Raw genomic sequence first — 19,112 nt, 5'->3', positions numbered from 1 at the left:
TGCCTGGCTCCTATGCTTACCCCTACGTTCCCGATTGTTCGGCTAGGCGGTAAAGGGAGCATCTCTGTGATTGTTACTACAGGGTCATACAGGGTCATCCGAGTTAGTACCTCAGACTGAGTGAAGCCGAAAGCTAGCAATCTTAAAGGATCACATTGGTCGGCAACGACGGAAGTGAAAATTTTGGTTCCTTAATACCATAGAGTTCGGGAACTTTCCCTGAACTAAATCCTCAATATTTTTCTCCCGCATCGATCGGAGTTGAGGTTTCATGATCATGGTCGGCATGACAACCCAAAGACAGGAACCGATAGCGAGATTATTTTCTTTGGGAGATGTTTCTTACATCAAACAGTAATATAACATTCTCTCCGCATACCTTTGTTTATAAAACCATATGGCCAGATTGCCTTGTTTGTCGTAAACCTTGGCCCTTGTAAAGGCTTTATAAAGTAGGACAAACACTCCCTGACCACTGGCCGAGGAGGTTGAAGCCAATGGTCGGTTAATAAAGTTTTGTACAATGCGGATCTGAGCATTAATGATGTAAATTACTTGGGTACATAGAATCATTACACATAAAAATTGCGAGTAAAATCCATTTACTGCAATCCATCTTTTAAAACCCCTTGGGGCCTACCTTGGCAAGCTTGGATTTCGACCAGCCCTAAGCTCTTTTAAGAGATCTTTATTCTCTTTCTGAGACGTTTGTGTTAAACACAACAAAATTTTCTGTCAAACGGATATTGATCCTTAATTCGGCCACCCGTGCCCACATCAAGGCTCGGGGGCTACTGGGCTTCGCGCTCATTATTTATAAATATTAAAGGGGCACATCAATCCCCTGATCTGGTGTTGCCACCCGACCAGTGTCTCGGGGGCTACTGCATTACTTATTCAATGCAGAGAATTCAAAGTGCTCAGTGTTCGGCATGACCGAACTATGGGCAAGTGCGTCTTCAGACAACAATAAGTACCATCTGGGACTTATCTGGCATCAAGCTGATATATCACGGTGACTTCTCACAACCCTTTCTCAAGGGCCTGTCCGTCGACACTATTTCTAACATATTACACTGTGTTTCTATTCCTACGTATGCTGCCGAGCTAGGAGTTGATCCTCAAGACGATTTCGCAAATCGACCTGAGTCTTAGTGGCTACTAGGATCAACAGTTTTATGTTTTCCTTCAGGTGCATCTCGGGTTTTAGACCGACACACACCTTGAGGGCTACTGGACATATATATATATATATATATATATATATATATATATATATATATATATATATATATATATATATATATATATACTGGCTATATATCTCGGCAGAGAATAAATTGCCCAATCAAAAAAATTCACAAAAAATCAGCCCACGGTCGGGGTGGTGCACCACCTTGGAAGCAGTCCGGCATAAAGCTCGAGCGCCAGTGGCTGGCTCCATAGAGGGCATTTTCGGCATTAAGCTCGGCTGAATTCATTTAATATTTTAAAAGACCGAGGTAGTTTACAACACCTCGGACGCTGACCATCGTTGGAGCTCGGAAGTGGTCCGGCATAAAGCTCGGATTCGAATGGCTCGTTCCATAGAGAACTTTTCAGCGTTAAACTTGGATAACCTCCCTCAAACTTCTTCAAGCCAAGGTGATCTATGACACCTCGGATATAGTCCGGCATTGGTGCTCGGCTATAAAAGATATCTCGAATGCAGTCCGGTGTTGGAGCTCAGATGTAAGAGGACACCGCCGCATGGGAACAACTTCAAACCCGAGGTGTGGCGTAAAAAATAACAAGGCATTGATAAAGGCCGATAACTTAAAGGGGCTCCTCGGATACCCGACGTATAAACTCTCCGGATTCACTTCGACGATCCTCAAGATTGAATATGAGATGATTTGTTGAACCAGTTTTCAAGACTGACAACCGAAGATGAAGAACAATTCGAAAGAATCAAGGAGCGTCCCCAACTTGAAGATCGGTTCAGGGGGCTACTGACGGTGTCCTGGACTAGGGGGTACTCACCACATCGTCTCCCGATCAGTTAGATTGGGCCGAGGACCCCCATGGCCGTATACTCATGGGCCAGTTCGGACAACCGATGTATACACGAGGAAGATTCCACAAGACTTGGTGATCAAGACAAGGACTCCTCCCCACAGGCGCATTCGACTAGGGCTCTTGTTATCCTAGGCCTCTGGTGCATTATATAAACCGAGGCTAGGCTAGTTGATAGATATAGGCTAGATCATTATGACATTACTCATCATACCTCTAGGGTATAGACCACAATACATGATCTCGAGGTAGATCAACTCTGTACTTGATACTCCATTGATATAAACAAGAGCAGGACGTAGGGTTTTACCTCCATAGAGAGGGCCCGAACCTGGGTAAAAACACCGTGTTCATCGTCCCTGTTACCATTGATCCTCAATCCACAGCTCGGGACCCCCTACCCCGAGATCTGCCGGTTTTGACACCGACAGTGAACTAATCACATAAATGTGTGAACTATTGGTGTTAAATCACATGACGATGTGAACTAGATTATTGACTCTAGTGCAAGTGGGAGACTGCAGGAAATATGCCCTAGAGGCAATAATAAAGTTGTTATTTATATTTCCTTATATCATGATAAATGTTTATTATTCATGCTAGGATTGTATTAACTGAAAACTTAGTACATGTGTGAATACATAGATAAAATAGAGTGTCCCTAGTATGCCTCTACTTGACTAGCTCGTTAATCAAACATGGTTAAGTTTCCTAACCATAGACATGTGTTGTCATTTGATGAACAGTATCACATCATTAGAGAATGATGTGATGGACAAGACCCATCCATTAGCTTAGCACTATGATCGTTTAGTTTATTGCTATTGCTTTATTCATGACTTATACATGTTCCTATGACTATGAGATTATGCAACTCCCGAATACCGGAGGAACACTTAGTGTGCTATCAAATGTCACAACGTAATTGGGTGATTATAAAGATGCTCTACAGGTGTCTCCGATGGTGTTTGTTGAGTTGGCATAGATCGAGATTAGGATTTGTCACTCCGTGTATTGGAGAGGTATCTCTGGGCCCTCTCGGTAATGCACATCACTATGAGCCTTGCAAGCAATGTGTCTAATGAGTTAGCCATGGGATGATGCATAACGGAACGACTAAAGAGACTTGCCGATGACGAGATTGAACTATGTATGATGATACCCACGATCGAATCTCGGGCAAGCAACATACCGATGACAAAGGGAACAACGTATGTTGTTATGTGGTTTGACCAATAAAGATCTTCGTAGAATATGTAGGAGCCAATATGAGCATCCAGGTTCCTCTATTGGTTATTGACCGGAGATATGTCTCGGTCATGTCTACATAGATCTCGAACCCATAGGGTCCGCACGCTTAACGTTCGATGACGATTTGTATTATGAGTTTCGTGTTTTGATGAACCGAAGTTTGTTCGGAGTCCCGGATGAGATCACGGACATTACGAGGAGTCTTGAAATGGTCGAGACATAAAGATTCATATATTGGAAGGCTACATTCGGACACCGGAATGGTTCGGGTCGTTTCAGATAAGTTTCAGAGTACCGGGGGTTACCCCCCCCCCCCCCCCCGGAAGTTAATGGGACACAATGGGCCTTAGTGGAGAAGAGAGAGGGCCGGCCAGAGGTGGCGCCCCCCCTTGCCCAGTCCAAATTGGACAAGGGGAGGGGGCGGCGCCCCCCTCCTTCCTTCTCTTCTCTCCTCTTTCTCTTCTTCTCCTACTTGGACTAGGAAAGGGGGGGGCGAATCCTACTTGGACTAGGAGTCCAAGTAGGACTCCCCCCATGGCGCGCCCCCCTAGGACCGGCCACCTCTCCTCCCCCCTTTATATACGTGGGACGGGGGCACCCCAAAGGCACACCAAAGTTTCTCTTAGCCGTGTGCGGTGCCCCCCTCCACAGTTACACACCTCGGTCATATCTTCGTAGTGCTTAGGCGAAGCCCTGCGCCGGTAAACTTCATCATCATCGTCGCCACGCCGTCATGCTGACGGAACCCTCCCTCGGCCTCAACTGGATCAAGAGTTCGAGGGACGTCACCGAGCTGAACGTGTGCTGATTGTGGAGGTGCCGTATGTTCGGTACTTGGATCGGTTGGATCGCAAAGACATTCGACTACATCAACCGTGTTATTAAACGCTCCCGCTTTCTGTCTACAAGGGTACGTAGACACACTCTCCCCTGTCGTTGCTATACATCTCCTAGATAGATCTTGCGTGATCGTAGGAATTTTTTTGAAATACTGTGTTCCCCAACACTATCTACTAGCCAGATCCGAGGCATCAAAAATTCCCTCCCCGCCACCGGGCGCTGGAGCGGCAGGCGGAGGGGATACAAATCCACTGGCCCGCCGGTGAAGATCGAGAAAAGGAAGGATTTCCCTAGTCGCCTTGCGAGAGGGGAAAGAAAAGCTCTGTTGTAGATGTTTTTGATCCAACTTGAAAAAGGCTGCAAACATTCTAGCAGACTAAAATCACCCCCTTATGCTAAAAACAACCAAAGTTCAATCAGCATACTAGAAATCTTGTAATATTTTGAACAAGTTTTTCTCCATACTTTATCAAGCACAGAAATCTTGGCCGCATATGTTTGCACATTTTCTATTGTTCTTGGAATTTTTATAGATTGACTATCCTATCAAATATGTTTTAGATGTGTTTGTGTCTCTTAAATCTAAAATCAGATGTAGCATCTTTTTTGTATTAGAGTGTAGATCGTGATTCGGTACTGGAACATCTATGCTCTATTTATGAATGCGAGAACTTGTCAATTTGTGCATTTTGTTTCGGACGAGTATGCACTTTGATATGTCATGCATGTAAAAAATATACAATTATCATTTGCCACTGTAAAAGTTGTCACTTCTGAAATTTTCATACAATGTCCATAGCAGAATACTACATTGGAGTGGTTATGTAATACCATGTAAAGACGGCTACTTCATGTACGGCAAAAGTTGTCCGATCCCTGTACGTCACAAGCGCCCTCTTGTACATTGGACCAAATTCCGTCATACGCAAAGTAATTCCAAATATATGTAAGTGTAATCCTCATGCTTTCCCTTGAGAGTAATTCATTAGTTCTACAAACACTGTCCATTTTCTGTAGCACTCGAATCTCGAAAATTAAGAGAAAAATATGAGCTTTATGGGTGACAAAATAACATCAAGCGGGGATAGCTCAGTTGGGAGAGCGTCAGACTGAAGATCTGAAGGTCGCGTGTTCGATCCACGCTCACCGCATGTTTATTTTTGTTGCGCTTGTCAAGGTACCTTTTTTACCAAATCGGTGCCCGTATATATACTATACCTTTGATCCGTAGGCAGCTATGTCAGTAATAACGCTGCAGGGAAGAACGGCGAGAATCATAACGTTGTCATTTGTCCCGGCTTCGCTTGTGCAGAAAACCCGATGCTAGCTCCAATCCAGCCAAGCACCTGATCATCGAGGAGGCCAAGCTCACACTTTGGCTCTCATGCATGAAGCTCCAATCCAGCCAAGCTCACCGCATGTTTATTTTTGTTGCGCTTGTCAAGGTACCTTTTTTACCAAATCGGTGCCCGTATATATACTATACCTTTGATCCGTAGGCAGCTATGTCAGTAATAACGCTGCAGGGAAGAACGGCGAGAATCATAACGTTGTCATTTGTCCCGGCTTCGCTTGTGCAGAAAACCCGATGCTAGCTCCAATCCAGCCAAGCACCTGATCATCGAGGAGGCCAAGCTCACACTTTGGCTCTCATGCATGAAGCTCCAATCCAGCCAAGCACCTGATCATCGAGGAGGCCAAGCTCACACTTTGGCTCTCATGCATGATTTTCTTTGCGGTCAGTGCATTTGCCAAGGCACTTTTGACCAATTGGTGCTATAGCTATAGTATTGGCCCGCACTTCCGTAGGCAGCTATGTCACCAATGTTGTCATTTTTGTCCGGCCTGGCCGGTAGAAATTAAAACCGACGCGACGCTAGCTCCAACCAAGCCAAGGACCTTATCATCGAGGAGGCCGAGCTCATCACAAATGGGACCTTTTCTCATTTCACCACAGCTGGGACCTTTTCGCATCCACCTACCAGCAGTGCATAGTTAACATCGTAATCATGTGTAGCAAGTGGCAGCGACTACAGTGGCACTTAACCAGTCTCCCACATCCGGCCAGGCGAGGGATATAAATCCAGGTTACTCCATCCGCCCGTCTGATGCCCCTTTTGTCGCCTAATTAGCCCAGGCAATGGAAATGTCACCTTTTGCCCAAATCATTGAACGCTTCAGAGGCGACGCCGACGCCCAGCTCCAATCAGAGTGGCACCAATATGCGACTGGGACACCAAGATGCCCGCCCTTCACCATTTGGCTTTCATGCACGCACCCGTTTGGTTTGGTCCCGTCGAAGAATCCTGCCGCCACTAGTGTAGAACGAGCGCTCCATGTCCCCACCTATCCTTCCACGACGCCACACAATGTGCGTGTGACAGTACGTACCGGAGCTGTCCTGCAGAACGCTGGCATATCCTAATCCGTCCATGTCCCGAAAACAAGCTGGGAATGGAGCAATCCATCCACGTCAAAGGTGACGAATCCTGCCGGCCGATGTAGCCGGCATCTTCTAAGCACAAGCTTTGGTACGTTTGCGTTACGCTGTCTGTCAATGCGTGCCATGTCGACAACATATTACATATACGCGAACCCGCAGTAATAACGACGATAGCCAACCGAGACCGAGGCAGTGCACGCATGCACGGGCGCCATGGAGATGATAAGCCGCAGCCTGCAGAGCGTGAGCCCGGACGTGAGCGTCTACTTCTCCGGCGGGTCCTCCCGGCGGCGGAGCGGGGCAGGGGAGAGCGACGATGAGGAGGCGCTGCGGTGGGCGGCGCTGGAGCGGCTGCCGTCGTTCGAGCGGCTGCGCACGGGCATCCTGCGGTCCGAGGCCCAGGCCGGGCGCCGGCGGTTCGCGCACGAGGAGGTGGACGTGCGCATGCTGGAGGGCCCCCAGCGGCAGGCCTTCGTGGAGAGCGTCTTCCGGGTCGCCGACGAGGACAACGAGCGCTTCCTCAAGAAGCTCCGCGCGCGCATTGATCGGTACGTACCTCAACATGTACTACATCTAGTATATGCGTGTGATGTTTCAAGGCATGCAGGAGAGCGAGTGCAGTGCACGGGGTGGTGACCATGCATGCGTCTTAGAGATTAATTGTTGTTCGTGTCGTGTTTTGGTTTTGGCAGCGCGGGCATCGTGATCCCGACGGCGGAGGTGAGGTTCAAGAGCCTGAACGTGGAGGCGGAGTGCCACGTCGGGAGCCGCGCGCTGCCGACGTTGGCGAACGCGACGCTGGACACGGTGGACGCCATGCTGGGGCTCGCCGGGGTCAGCCTCGCCAAGACCAAGACCCTCCACATTCTCAAGGACGTCTCAGGCGTCGTAAGGCCGTCCAGGTACCTACTCCCACACAGACCATATTTTTCCTTTAACCAATGATGATGAGGCCTGAATTCAAATTGATGTTTTCCCTCGCTCCAGGATGACACTCCTGCTCGGCCCACCGTCTTCAGGCAAGACGACGCTTCTGCTGGCGCTGGCCGGCAAGTTGGACCCCACTCTGAAGGTGCGCGGGGAGGTGACGTACAACGGCTACGCCCTGGACGAGTTCGTGCCGCAGAAGACGGCGGCGTACATCAGCCAGAACGACGTCCACGCCGGCGAGATGACCGTCAAGGAGACCCTCCACTTCTCCGCCAGGTGCCAGGGGGTAGGCCACAGATACGGTGAGCTGTCCGTCCTGTATCGATCGCGCGCGTGGTGGCACCAGGCACCAGCAGTTCTTGAGACTGATCGACGATGTTTCGCGTGCAGAGTTGCTCCAGGAGCTGACCAAGAAGGAGAGGCAGCTGGGGATTTATCCTGACCCAGAGGTTGACCTCTTCATGAAGGTATATATACAGTTATATACCCACTCTCTCGACCCTGGAACCATTCATGACCTATTATCATGCAACACTTTGGTCTATCTTGCTGCTGATGTTGAGTTTAATTCTCTTGTATTGACCTGCAGGCCACTTCAGTCGAAGGGAGCACACTGCAGACAGACTACATTCTCAGGGTAAGAACGTCTCTAGGCGTTTCCCCATACTCTGACTCCTGAAACGACACCCTACAACCTAACACCTCAAATTTTGAGGAATTCTTTGCGCCTAGCCCTTCCTCTGAATTTTTAACTCTTCTAAAGCTCAATTTTGCACACATGCTCGTTTCAAGCACAAACTGAAACTAGATTCAGATACTCTTGTGCTTAATTATACCCCCTCCGTTTTAGAATATAGGGTGCATCAGTTTTCATTCAAGTCAAACTTATGTATGTTCGACCAAGATTATATAATAAATTATCAATATCTACAATAAAAAGATATGACAATACTTTTCATGATAGATATAATCATACAAGTTTGATATGTTAATATTGATACCTCATTCTAAAAATTTGGTAAAGTGCATATGGTTGACTTTGAAAAAAACTAATACACCTTATAGTTTGAAACTACCACTCATTAAACATAAAATCAAAGCTAAAACTACTCCTCATCAGAGGAGAGGTCAATGACCGCATCCTTGCGAAAGCACGATGCCTCGTGTTCGTGAGTGCGCCTCCTAATCCACGACATCGGTTCCTTGTCGGAGTCGCCGAGCTTCGCGAACATCGCGTCCCGGTCCCTCCATCGTCGTCGAGGTCGCACGGTTCACCGCTACGTCGTCGTGTTCGAACTCCACCGCCACCTCAAATGGCGAGGTGCTCCTGCATCGCTTGGCGGTCGGCACTCGGCGTGGAATTTAGAGCGTGCTCGTCTCATGCTTGGTCACCTCCCATGAGAGGATTTGCACCTCGTCGGCGGCTTGCTCCTCATTGTCGCCGTCCTCCTCTGAGCTCGACATAGCTGGTGTGACTATTGCCACACACTTCTGTTGCAATTTCGGTCCCAACACGCTGACAAATGCATCGGGATCATGGGAATGCTCCTCATAGTTTGTACCCAGCTCGGGTAGGGAACTACATCGGCATCACAATTTAGATGCAAAATCAGTCGGCCCGCCGTTGTTAGGGCGGCGCATTGGTGTTTGCATCATGAATACCAGCAATAGTGAGGAGAGAGAATGTTGAGCGATAAATGGTGGGAACTACTCAAATTTAAGCAGGCTTAGTTTGCCGAGTACCGCTTCAAATTTTGAGCAGTTAGATGTTCGAGAGAAGGTAGGTGTGCTCTAACTCTTGAAAGATTTTTTTGTAGAATTGTAGCTTTGTAGGGGAAAGGCTAGAGAAGCACCGCGACCGTGTTTATTTTAAAAAAGTTAGGTACATAATAGCAATGTGATAGGCCAGGCACAAAATAGGCCACTAGGGCAAAGTCCCCTCCCCCCCTCGATTTTTGCCGATGGGTCTGTGGATTCCCCTTCCCTCTGCTCGTCGTTTCAGAACCCGGTGATGGGGAGGGAAATCCTGGTGCCTAGCTCCGGCTAGTAGGTGGGTTAGGATTCTTAGCCCTCCCTGAGGTGGCGTCCGGGTGGATAGCAATGCTTCATCCTCAAGCTAGTCTCCCGAGTTCTTATCCTCCTCGAGTTTATCCATCGAGATGGATTCGATGGAGCTCTGGCATAGATCCTGCTCCTCGAGGCCGCAAGGTTAGGGTTTCCTTGTCAGGTTCTTCAAAACGATTCAAGAGTGCAACGACGGTGGCCACGGCCCCAGAGGCGCTGATCCTTAGGGGCGCCTGCACGAAGACTTCTCGACTGTTATCGACAAGGTCAGGTCGGCTCTGGTACGGAAGCAACAACAACGGCGCTTCGATGGCTTGTTCTACTGGCGGTAGTTGTCAGACCTGGATATCTTTCTTTTTTTAATTTTGGGGTGATTTGTATTTCCATTTCTGAATAATTTTTATAATAGATCTTCTGGATCCTAGAAAAACAATACTAGCACCGTGGAAAGTCAAATTTACTCGAGCAGAGCACGAATGTCTTGACGCGTTCGCGCCACCGTCTCCTGCTGCCGGACTGGCGGCCGGCAGCTTTACTGGCGGTGCCATGCCGGAGCCGATTGGGTCGCCACATCGGGAGTTCGGAACTTGTTTGATTCCGGTGATCGTTTTAGACAGCCGAAAATAGAGTAGATAGGCGGGGGAAGTTGCAGACAAGGCGTTCGCTTCTTTGCCGCACCCAAGAAGGCCTCGCCTTCCTCTCTCTCCTCACCTCCCAACGATCCGCGGCGCATTGTCCATGATGTCCCCATGCCTGATGCCGCTGGTGTGTGCAGATCCTCGGGCTGGACATGTGCGCCGACGTCATGGTCGGCGACGACATGCGGACCGGCATCTCCGGCGGGCAGAAGAAGCGCCTCACAACAGGTAGTTTTTGGGCGCGTCCCTCAATTAACAGTGATTCTGTTGCATTCTTCTCGCCATTGGTGACGTCGTATTGATCGATTTGGTTGCAGGGGAGATGCTGGTCGGCCCGACCAAGGTGCTGTTCATGGACGAGATATCCACCGGCCTGGACAGCTCCACCACCTACCAGGTCGTCAGGTGCATCCAGCAGATTGTCCACCTGGGCGAGGCTACCGTGCTGGTGTCGCTGCTGCAGCCCGCGCCGGAGATCTTCGACCTCTTCGACGACGTCATGCTGCTCTCCGAGGGGCAGATCGTCTACCAGGGTCCCAGGGAGTACGTGCTCGAGTTCTTCGAGAGGTGCGGCTTCCGCTGCCCCGAGAGGAAAGGAGCTGCTGATTTCTTGCAAGAGGTTCGTAGCATTAAAAAGTCCAAATTACTACGGATCTCACTAATTCAGCATGGGTATATGTAGTGAAGACTATATAAACTTTTTTTTTAACGGTAAACATCATTTCTAGAGCTTTAGTAGCTTATTTACGATTTCATGTGCCTTAACACATCCAGTTTACATGCAAGAGTTGGTACGATCAATTTTTTATAGTTAGTACATCCAATTTTCCTTTCTCACAAATGCAACTTTTCACAGGTTACATCAAAGAAAGATCAGGCGCAATACTGGATACAGAATGAAAAGCCTTATCACTATGTATCAGTACCTGAATTTGTTTTAAAGTTCAGGAAATTTCACATGGGGAAGAGCCTAAAAAAGCAGCTTTCGGTTCCTTTCAACAAGAGAAAAATCCACAAATCTGCTCTGGTTTTCTCCGATCAGTCTGTTTCAACTTCAGAGCTTCTCAAGACCTCGTTCTCCAAAGAATGGCTTCTCATGCAGAGAAACTCATTTATCTACGTTTTCAAAATAGTCCAGGTACCTAGATCCAAGATAACCTTAAATGGTGAAGTGCTTTCTTATCTATTCATAGATGTGATTCTTTGTCTTCCTTTCTTTTGAAGGGAATCATAGTTGCTCTAGTAGCATCAACGGTTTTCTTGCGTACAACGCTCCATGAAGATAATGAGGAAGATGGCCAAGTCTACCTAGGGGCACTTATATTTATCATGATAGCTAACATGTTCAATGGTTTTGCCGAGGCAACCCTTACTCTCGCAAGGCTACCTGTATTCTACAAACATAGAGATTTTCTATTCTATCGGCCATGGCATTTTACACTTCCAAATGTTCTCCTGAAAGTCCCTATGGCCTTGCTTGAGTCAATAATTTGGGTTGTAATAACCTACTACCTCATAGGCTTTTCCCCTGAAGCTAGCAGGTGGGCCATCTCAATTGTTCTGTCCACTAAAATTGTAATATTATTGAGCTCAATATTTGCTTTACGGCCCTAAGAGTGCAATGCTCATCATTGTGCAGGTTCTTCAAACATCTGCTTATAGTATTCTTGATCCAGCAGGCGGCTGGAGGATTGTTCAGGCTTGTTGCTGGCTTATGTAGGACTGTTGTCGTCACTAATACCGCTGGATCTCTTGCCCTTCTGATCATATTTGTAATGGGAGGATTCATCCTACCAAGAGGTAATCATCCATGCATACCATCACATATAGATTACCATTCTCCTTGCCAACATAATGGACATTGTTGAATTGGTGCCATTGGTACACAACTCCAGAAATTATTGATTGTGTCTGAACAGGAATACATGTAAGGCGCAGGCAAGAACTGTCATTTTGGCCACTTACTGTCATCGATGAAGATTCTTCACAAATGAATCAGAAAAGTTATCTCTTGAAATAAAATACAACTACCGGGACCTTATACCTCAAAGGGCCTAAATCACTTATCTAAACCTTTTTATAGCTGGCATTTTTCAGTATAGAGTCTTGACGTAGCAGTCGAAATAAATCACCGTTAATTTTGACATTTCAAATGTTACTTCAAATATCAACCATTTCTCATTGTTACAGATGCAATTCCAAAATGGCTGGTATGGGGTTATTGGTGTTCACCTCTTACGTATGCATACATTGCTCTTGCTGTCAATGAGATGGATTCTCCGAGGTGGCTGGACCAATCTGTAAGTTAACTCATGTTCATCTTACTACTGTTATCTCATACAAACATGTTACTTGACTTTTTTTCTTGTGTATCAGTAGATAGCTGATGGAAGGCCATTGGGAGTGGCAGTTCTAGAAAATGCAGGTGTATTCACTGACAAGGAGTGGTACTGGATTGGAGCAGGTGCCCTTCTAGGGTTCACCGTTGTGTTCAATGTGCTATTCACACTATCGCTCATGTACCTGAACGGTAAGTCATGACTTGCATCTGTCAACTTTATTGTTTGCTTATTCTGGCAACTTTCTTTTCTGCGTAAATATATAGGTGTATTCGAAATACACAACTGTGTTATTTGGTGTGGATAATTAATTCGTTGTTTGTACTTTGCATAGCTATTGGAAAACCGCAAGCCATCTTGCCTGAAGAAACTGATGGATTTCCAGAGAATGACTTTGAGCAAAAGAAGGAGCCACATATAACACAGAGAACTACGGTTCGAACAACAGAACCTACATCCCCGAACTCAATCATCACATGTAAGCTCCCCGCCCCCCAAAAAACTCACATACACTTCGGAAAAAGACATGCCTCTTATATTGGCCAGTTCTAACGATGTTTCTTATTCTGTAGTGGATAAGGTGCTTGAACAATTACGTGGCCGTTCCCCAAATACTTCTGATAGGTCTGTTGGATATGCTCCAGGAAGAGGGATGGTTCTTCCGTTTGAACCTCTCTCCATGTCTTTCAATGAGATAAACTACTATGTTGACATGCCTGCGGTATGTATGCGTGTCCCTTTATTCTTTTTCTTAAACTGCATCCTCGTACCTTTGCCCATTGATGTTCTGTGACTATGAGATTTTCCCTATCATGCTATAGTTACGTACTCCCTCCGATCCATATTAATTGTCGCTGATTTAATACATCATTTTTAGGCTGGCAAACATTTTTAGTGTGAACTTCAAGTTATATGTTGTTCTCTTAGAACAGCCCATTTTCAGTCCTGGATTTTTTTCAGCTAATGCATGATCGTAGCAATTTTCTGCGAGGACCTGGTGGTTGCAAATTATGAAATTAACATATTTGTTATGACATCCCTATGAACTATGTAGGATACATATCTTTACAAACTTGAGAGTGTTATTTGATGACACATTTGTTGTGCATCACAGTGTTGTTATATAATCTCATTTGCAAACTGCGAATCTGTCAGGAGATGAAGACTCAAGGAGTAACCGCTGATAAGCTTCAGCTGCTGTCAGGGATATCTGGCGCTTTTCGCCCTGGGGTTTTGACTGCCCTTATGGGTGTGAGTGGAGCTGGAAAGACCACCCTCATGGATGTCTTGTCTGGGAGGAAGACTGGTGGATACATTGAAGGGGAAGTCTACATATCTGGTTACCCTAAGAACCAAGCAACATTTGCAAGAATGTCGGGTTACTGCGAGCAAAATGACATCCACTCTCCACAGATCACAGTCAGAGAGTCGCTACTCTTCTCTGCTTTCCTGCGCCTGCCTAAGGAGGTCACTGATCAAGAGAAGAAGGTTCGCTCTTGTGTCTTATTACGACCTCAATTTTCCAACTGTTGCATTTGGCAAGGTTTTCACTTTCAGTTTCAGAAAATTTTCAGCAAGAACCAGAATCACCAAAATTCAGTGAATTTCAGTGATTTCGGTTTGCATTTCGGCCAAAGGGCCGAAACATTCACTTGAATTCAACCAAATATTTGAAAATTTTGAAAAATATTTGAGTTCATGTGTACTACTGAAATTGCTGAAATATTTTGACCGAACGGTAAATATTGCAGTGTGCATTGAAATTCAGTAAATTTCATTGAAATCTCACTGAAAGTGAAAACCATTGTGTAGTTGTAGGGGGTGCTAAAAACGGGTTCATTCAAACACGGATAAAACCGGCTGTAGCATTTTTAGTTCAGTTTCCTCTTCCACGCGATCCAAGCCACAGTGCTAGATTAAAAAATGTATAGCATGGTCGCCACAGGTTGATGAAAAACCCTTTTTTAATACCCCTAGTGAGTTGTATGGCAACTATGGTACTCAACTCACTGAAGTGTTTGCTGGAGTAAGATTGTGTGTGAAGTTCCTTTTTTCTGAGTGGGGTGAATGAAGTTGATTAACTGTTTAGATGGATTAACTTTTGTTTCTTTCTGTAGGTATTTGTGGATGAAGTAATGGAACTAATTGAACTGAGCGGTCTCAAGGATGCTATTGTGGGTCTCCCTGGTGTGAACGGTCTGTCGACTGAACAAAGAAAGAGGTTGACTATTGCTGTAGAGCTTGTGGCAAACCCCTCAATTATCTTCATGGACGAACCAACTTCAGGTCTTGATGCAAGAGCTGCCGCAATTGTCATGAGAACTGTTCGGAACACTGTCAATACTGGAAGAACTGTTGTCTGCACCATCCATCAACCAAGTATAGACATTTTTGAAGCTTTTGATGAGGTAATGCATCTTTTGGATACTTTTTTCTCATATATTCTATTTATAACTTTGGTGCTTGACAATCTTCTGGGGTTTCACCATGGAAGCTGCTATTACTGAAAAGAGGAGGTCAAGTCATATATTCTGGACCGTTGGGTAGGAACTCCCATAAAGTTGTCGAATACTTTCAGGTCTGCAATCTGATATCCAAACCACTCTCCATTATGCATATACCTTGTAACTATGAGGGTACCTTTTTTTTGGAGTTCCTGTATTTGAAGTCTATAGATCATGTCATAATATTTGTGTTTTATGTATCAAATCAGGAAATTCCTGGAGTCCCAAAGATCAAAGAGAAGTGCAACCCAGCTACATGGATGTTGGATGTAAGCTCTGCAGCAGCAGAAGTTCGACTGAAGATTGATTTTGCCGAAAGTTACAAATCTTCGACTATGCATCAGTAAGTGAAGTGTCCCCTCAACTTTGTCCTGTAAATAGGGTTGAGACGTTTTTAAAAAGAAACAAACTTCTAGAAGAAGCGTAGGCAGCATTACAGCATCAGCATGCACTACTTAAAAATTGTTCTAGTAAATTAGTGATACACCATTATGGTTTGAACTTTCAATCCCGCAACTTACGGAAGAATGAACTTCTTCCTGCACCTTGAACTCTTCAGGCGTTTATAACTACTTCCTTGTGTGGATTAATATTTTCAGGCGGAATAAAGCATTAGTCAAAGAGCTGAGCAAGCCACCTCCTGGTACCAGCGACCTTTACTTCCCTTCTCAATACTCACAGAGTTCCTTTGGTCAGTTTAAATTCTGTCTCTGGAAGCAATGGTGGACTTACTGGAGAAGTCCTGATTACAACCTCGTCAGGATGTTCTTTGCATTTGTTACGGCCTTAGTGCTGGGGGTTATATTCTGGAGGGTTGGTCTAAAGATGTATGTTTATAATGCTCAGCTATTATCATGTGCACAACCATTGATCCTTCTTGAAAGCGTATTTACGGGATGCTCAGTTATTTGTTACTTGGTGCAGGAGGAGCTCGGGTGATCTTTTAGTCATTGTGGGATCAATGTATGCCGCTGTCATGTTCGTTGGCTGCGAGAATTGTATCTGTGTTCAACCTGTTGTTGCTGTGGAAAGGACTGTATTTTACAGAGAGCAAGCAGCTGGAATGTACTCAGCTATACCCTATGCCCTCGCTCAGGTCAGTAAACATTAGTGGTTAAATAGAAAAGGCATAACTGTTTGATACTAATGCACTGAATATGTCTATTCAGGTAGTTGTGGAGATACCATATGTGTTCGTTGAGACTCTGGTTTATACTCTTATCGTCTACCCGATGATGTCTTTCGAGTGGACACTAGTAAAGTTCTTCTGGTTCTTCTATGTTTCATTCTTCACCTTCCTGTATTTCACTTACTATGGCATGATGACTGTCTCCATATCGCCAAATGGTCAAGTTGCTTCTATATTTGCCGCTGCATTCTACTCCTTTTTCAATCTCTTCTCAGGGTTCTTCGTTGCAAGATCGGTGAGCCACACCTTCTTTTTTACCTTTACAACTAATTTAAGAACATGAACCTTGTGCAATGCAGTCGTTGTAGGTTCATCTAATCTTTTGCTTCCGTTTTACTTCAGAAAATCCCAAAATGGTGGATTTGGTACTATTGGCTTTGCCCGGTGGCATGGACAGTTTACGGGCTTGTTGTGTCACAGTACGGGGATGTGGAAGATCTTATCAAGGTGCCTGGTCAACCCGATCAGCAAGTCTCAGCTTTCATCAAGAGCTACTTCGGTTATGATAACGACTTCATGGGCGTCGTGGCGGTTGTGCTGGCTGGCTTCACTGTCTTCTTCGCTATGATATATGCTTACTGCATAAAGACGTTCAATTTCCAACAGAGATAGAAACAATGTGCGTCCATTTTGTCATGTAGATTGCCATGTGCACTACCCTTGTTATAGTGTTAGTTTTGCTGCCCATGGTTATGCCCTGGTGTTTGTGCGAATGGGTAGCTGAAGCAAGGAAGCATTGTGCAAGACCATGTAGTCTTTTTGTATCTGATAATATTTTAAATGAAACCGTGCAAAAGTTAAGGGTCAAACATAAAAGAACATTTTGGGCTCCAGAATCTGACTACTGTGAGTGGCACTAGTATGATCCGCAGTGTCATGTGGGATGCTTAACGGATTTCAACATTGCTACTTTCTACGCCATTTAACCTATCCGCAAAGTTTAAACACAAAGCCCGTCTAGCTCAGTTGGTAGAGCGCAAGGCTCTTAACCTTGTGGTCGTGGGTTCGTGCCCCGTGGTGGGCGAATGAATTTGCATGTACTTTTTCTATTTTTTGGGGACACTTCACACTAACCTGTAACAAATCAAAATTCCAATTTTTGAGGACACTTCAAACTGACCGGCAACAAAATCAAATTTTTTTATGTACTTGTTCTATTTTTTTATGACACTTCGTACTGGCTGTCAACAAATCAAAATTCTGTGTAAAATCTGGCTCAGTTCTCGTCAAAGTTCTTACTAAATTGACCGGCATCAAATTAAAAGTTTGTATGTACTTGTTCTATTTTTTGGTGACACTTCGTACTGGCTGTCAACAAAATCAAAATTCTGTGTACAATCTGGCTCACTTGTCGTCAAAGTTCTTACTAAATTGGTATTCTGTGCTCCCATTCAATTTTTAAAAACTAGCAAAATAGCCCGCGTGTTGTACTGTAACAAATCAAAATTCTATTTTTCGAGGACACTTCAAACTGACCGGCAACAAATCAAAATTTTGAAAGTAATTGTTCTATTTTTTGGGGACACTTCGTACTAGCTGTCAACAAATCAAAATTCTGTGTAAAACCTGGCTCATTTGTCGTCAAAGTTCTTACTAAATTGATATTCTGTGCCCCCATTCAATTTTTAATAACTTGCGAAATAGCCCGTGCGTTGTACTGTAACAAACCAAAATTCTAATTTTCGAGGACACTTCAAACTGACCGGCAACAAATCAAAATTTTGTATCTAGTTGTTCTATTTTTTGCGGACACTTCGTACTTGCTGTCAACAAATCAACATTTTGTGTAAAATTTGGCTCACTTGTCGTCAAAGTTCTTACTAAATTGATATTCTGTGCTCCCATTCAATTTTTAAAAACTAGCGAAATAGCCCGTGCGTTGTAACAGGAGGAAAAATAACAGGTGCCCCTAACCATTGAATTTTCTTGAGCATCTTGCACATGTACTTGTTCTATTTTTCGGGGACACTTCACACTGACCGGGAACAAATCAAAATTCTAATTTTCGGGGACACTTCACACTGACCGACAACAAATCAAAATTCTGTATGTACTTGTTCTATTTTCTGGGGACACTTCATAGTGGCTGTCAACAAATCAAAATTCTGCGTAAAATCTGGCTCACTTGTCATCAAAGTTCTTAGTAAATTGATATTGTGTGCTCCCATTCAATTTTTAATAACTAGCCAAAGAGCCTGTGCGTTATAACGGGAGGAAAAATAACAAATGCCCCTAACCAATAACCGTGATTCAAGACCTCAGTAGGTCCATGTTATTTATTCAAACATGGCATCCCATCTGTATTGCCGCTTATCCTTCTCGCACCCTCGCCAACGAAGGCCTCAATGCTCACACAATCACAACGCGTTTGAATGTGATCAATTCTAAGGCGTCTCTCTCTTTCTCCACATAAGATAAGAAATATGCCTTCCTTTTCCCCGTGTGAGGTTTTGCCGACATGTCCATGCATTGTTACAGATGATTTCTTTCGTATTCAGTCTAATTTTACTAATGTGTTCATTTTCAATCTGGACCTACACCGATACAAAAAAGGGGTGGATCGTTCATTATTGATTAAGGCAACTCCATAAATAACAATTTAAAAATAGTTAACATGTAAAATAACATCATATTCAGATTCTACAAAAAAATCAAATTTCATATATAATATGTTAAAATAAGAGTTACAGTTTAAAAGATATGACTATTTAAAAAATGTATGATATGCACTGTGGGGTAATCGGGGAGGGGGGGGGGGGGGGGGTTGCGGGTAGACGCGACGGTGGATGGGCATAAGCGTTCAACACTTTATTAGTCGGTATATATAAAGAGAAACCCAGCGGGTCGAGAAGACGCAAC

The 19,112-nt window shown here is 44.9% G+C and overlaps 1 protein-coding gene and 2 non-coding genes across 3 annotated transcripts; all 3 read left to right on the top strand.

Annotated features, from left to right (window-relative positions):
• Positions 1–5,224: 5,224 nt before the first annotated feature.
• Positions 5,225–5,297, top strand: TRNAF-GAA (transfer RNA phenylalanine (anticodon GAA)). Its single transcript has one exon. It is a non-coding gene; the product is annotated as a tRNA-Phe (tRNA).
• A 1,446-nt stretch (positions 5,298–6,743) lies between these two features.
• On the top strand, positions 6,744–17,067 carry LOC123062022 (ABC transporter G family member 38). Its single transcript, XM_044485323.1, has 22 exons — positions 6,744–7,137; positions 7,282–7,491; positions 7,577–7,821; positions 7,910–7,986; positions 8,109–8,156; positions 10,359–10,449; positions 10,539–10,840; positions 11,078–11,359; positions 11,446–11,762; positions 11,861–12,021; positions 12,412–12,521; positions 12,601–12,751; positions 12,895–13,038; positions 13,133–13,281; positions 13,716–14,048; positions 14,678–14,968; positions 15,055–15,138; positions 15,274–15,407; positions 15,664–15,891; positions 15,989–16,160; positions 16,234–16,488; positions 16,596–17,067. The coding sequence occupies exons 1-22, from the start codon at positions 6,803–6,805 to the stop codon at positions 16,863–16,865; spliced, it is 4,389 nt and encodes a 1,462-aa protein (XP_044341258.1). The 5' UTR covers positions 6,744–6,802; the 3' UTR covers positions 16,866–17,067.
• Positions 17,068–17,204: 137 nt separating this feature from the next.
• Positions 17,205–17,277, top strand: TRNAK-CUU (transfer RNA lysine (anticodon CUU)). The gene has a single exon. It is a non-coding gene; the product is annotated as a tRNA-Lys (tRNA).
• Positions 17,278–19,112: the final 1,835 nt, after the last annotated feature.

The sequence above is a fragment of the Triticum aestivum genome, chromosome 3A, assembly GCF_018294505.1.
Source record: "Triticum aestivum cultivar Chinese Spring chromosome 3A, IWGSC CS RefSeq v2.1, whole genome shotgun sequence".
NCBI lineage: Eukaryota > Viridiplantae > Streptophyta > Magnoliopsida > Poales > Poaceae > Triticum > Triticum aestivum.
Note: the sequence above shows the minus strand (reverse complement) of the source record. Positions and strands in the feature narration are given on the sequence as shown.

Bases quoted from the DNA above. Each gene is read 5' to 3' on its own strand.
- LOC123062022 (XM_044485323.1), top strand. From the start codon at position 6,803: ATGGAGATGATAAGCCGCAGCCTGCAGAGCGTGAGCCCGGACGTGAGC. The intron at 7,138-7,281 runs GTACGTACCTCA...TGGTTTTGGCAG, and splicing joins CTCCGCGCGCGCATTGATCG to CGCGGGCATCGTGATCCCGA. The intron at 15,139-15,273 runs GTCTGCAATCTG...GTATCAAATCAG, and splicing joins AAGTTGTCGAATACTTTCAG to GAAATTCCTGGAGTCCCAAA.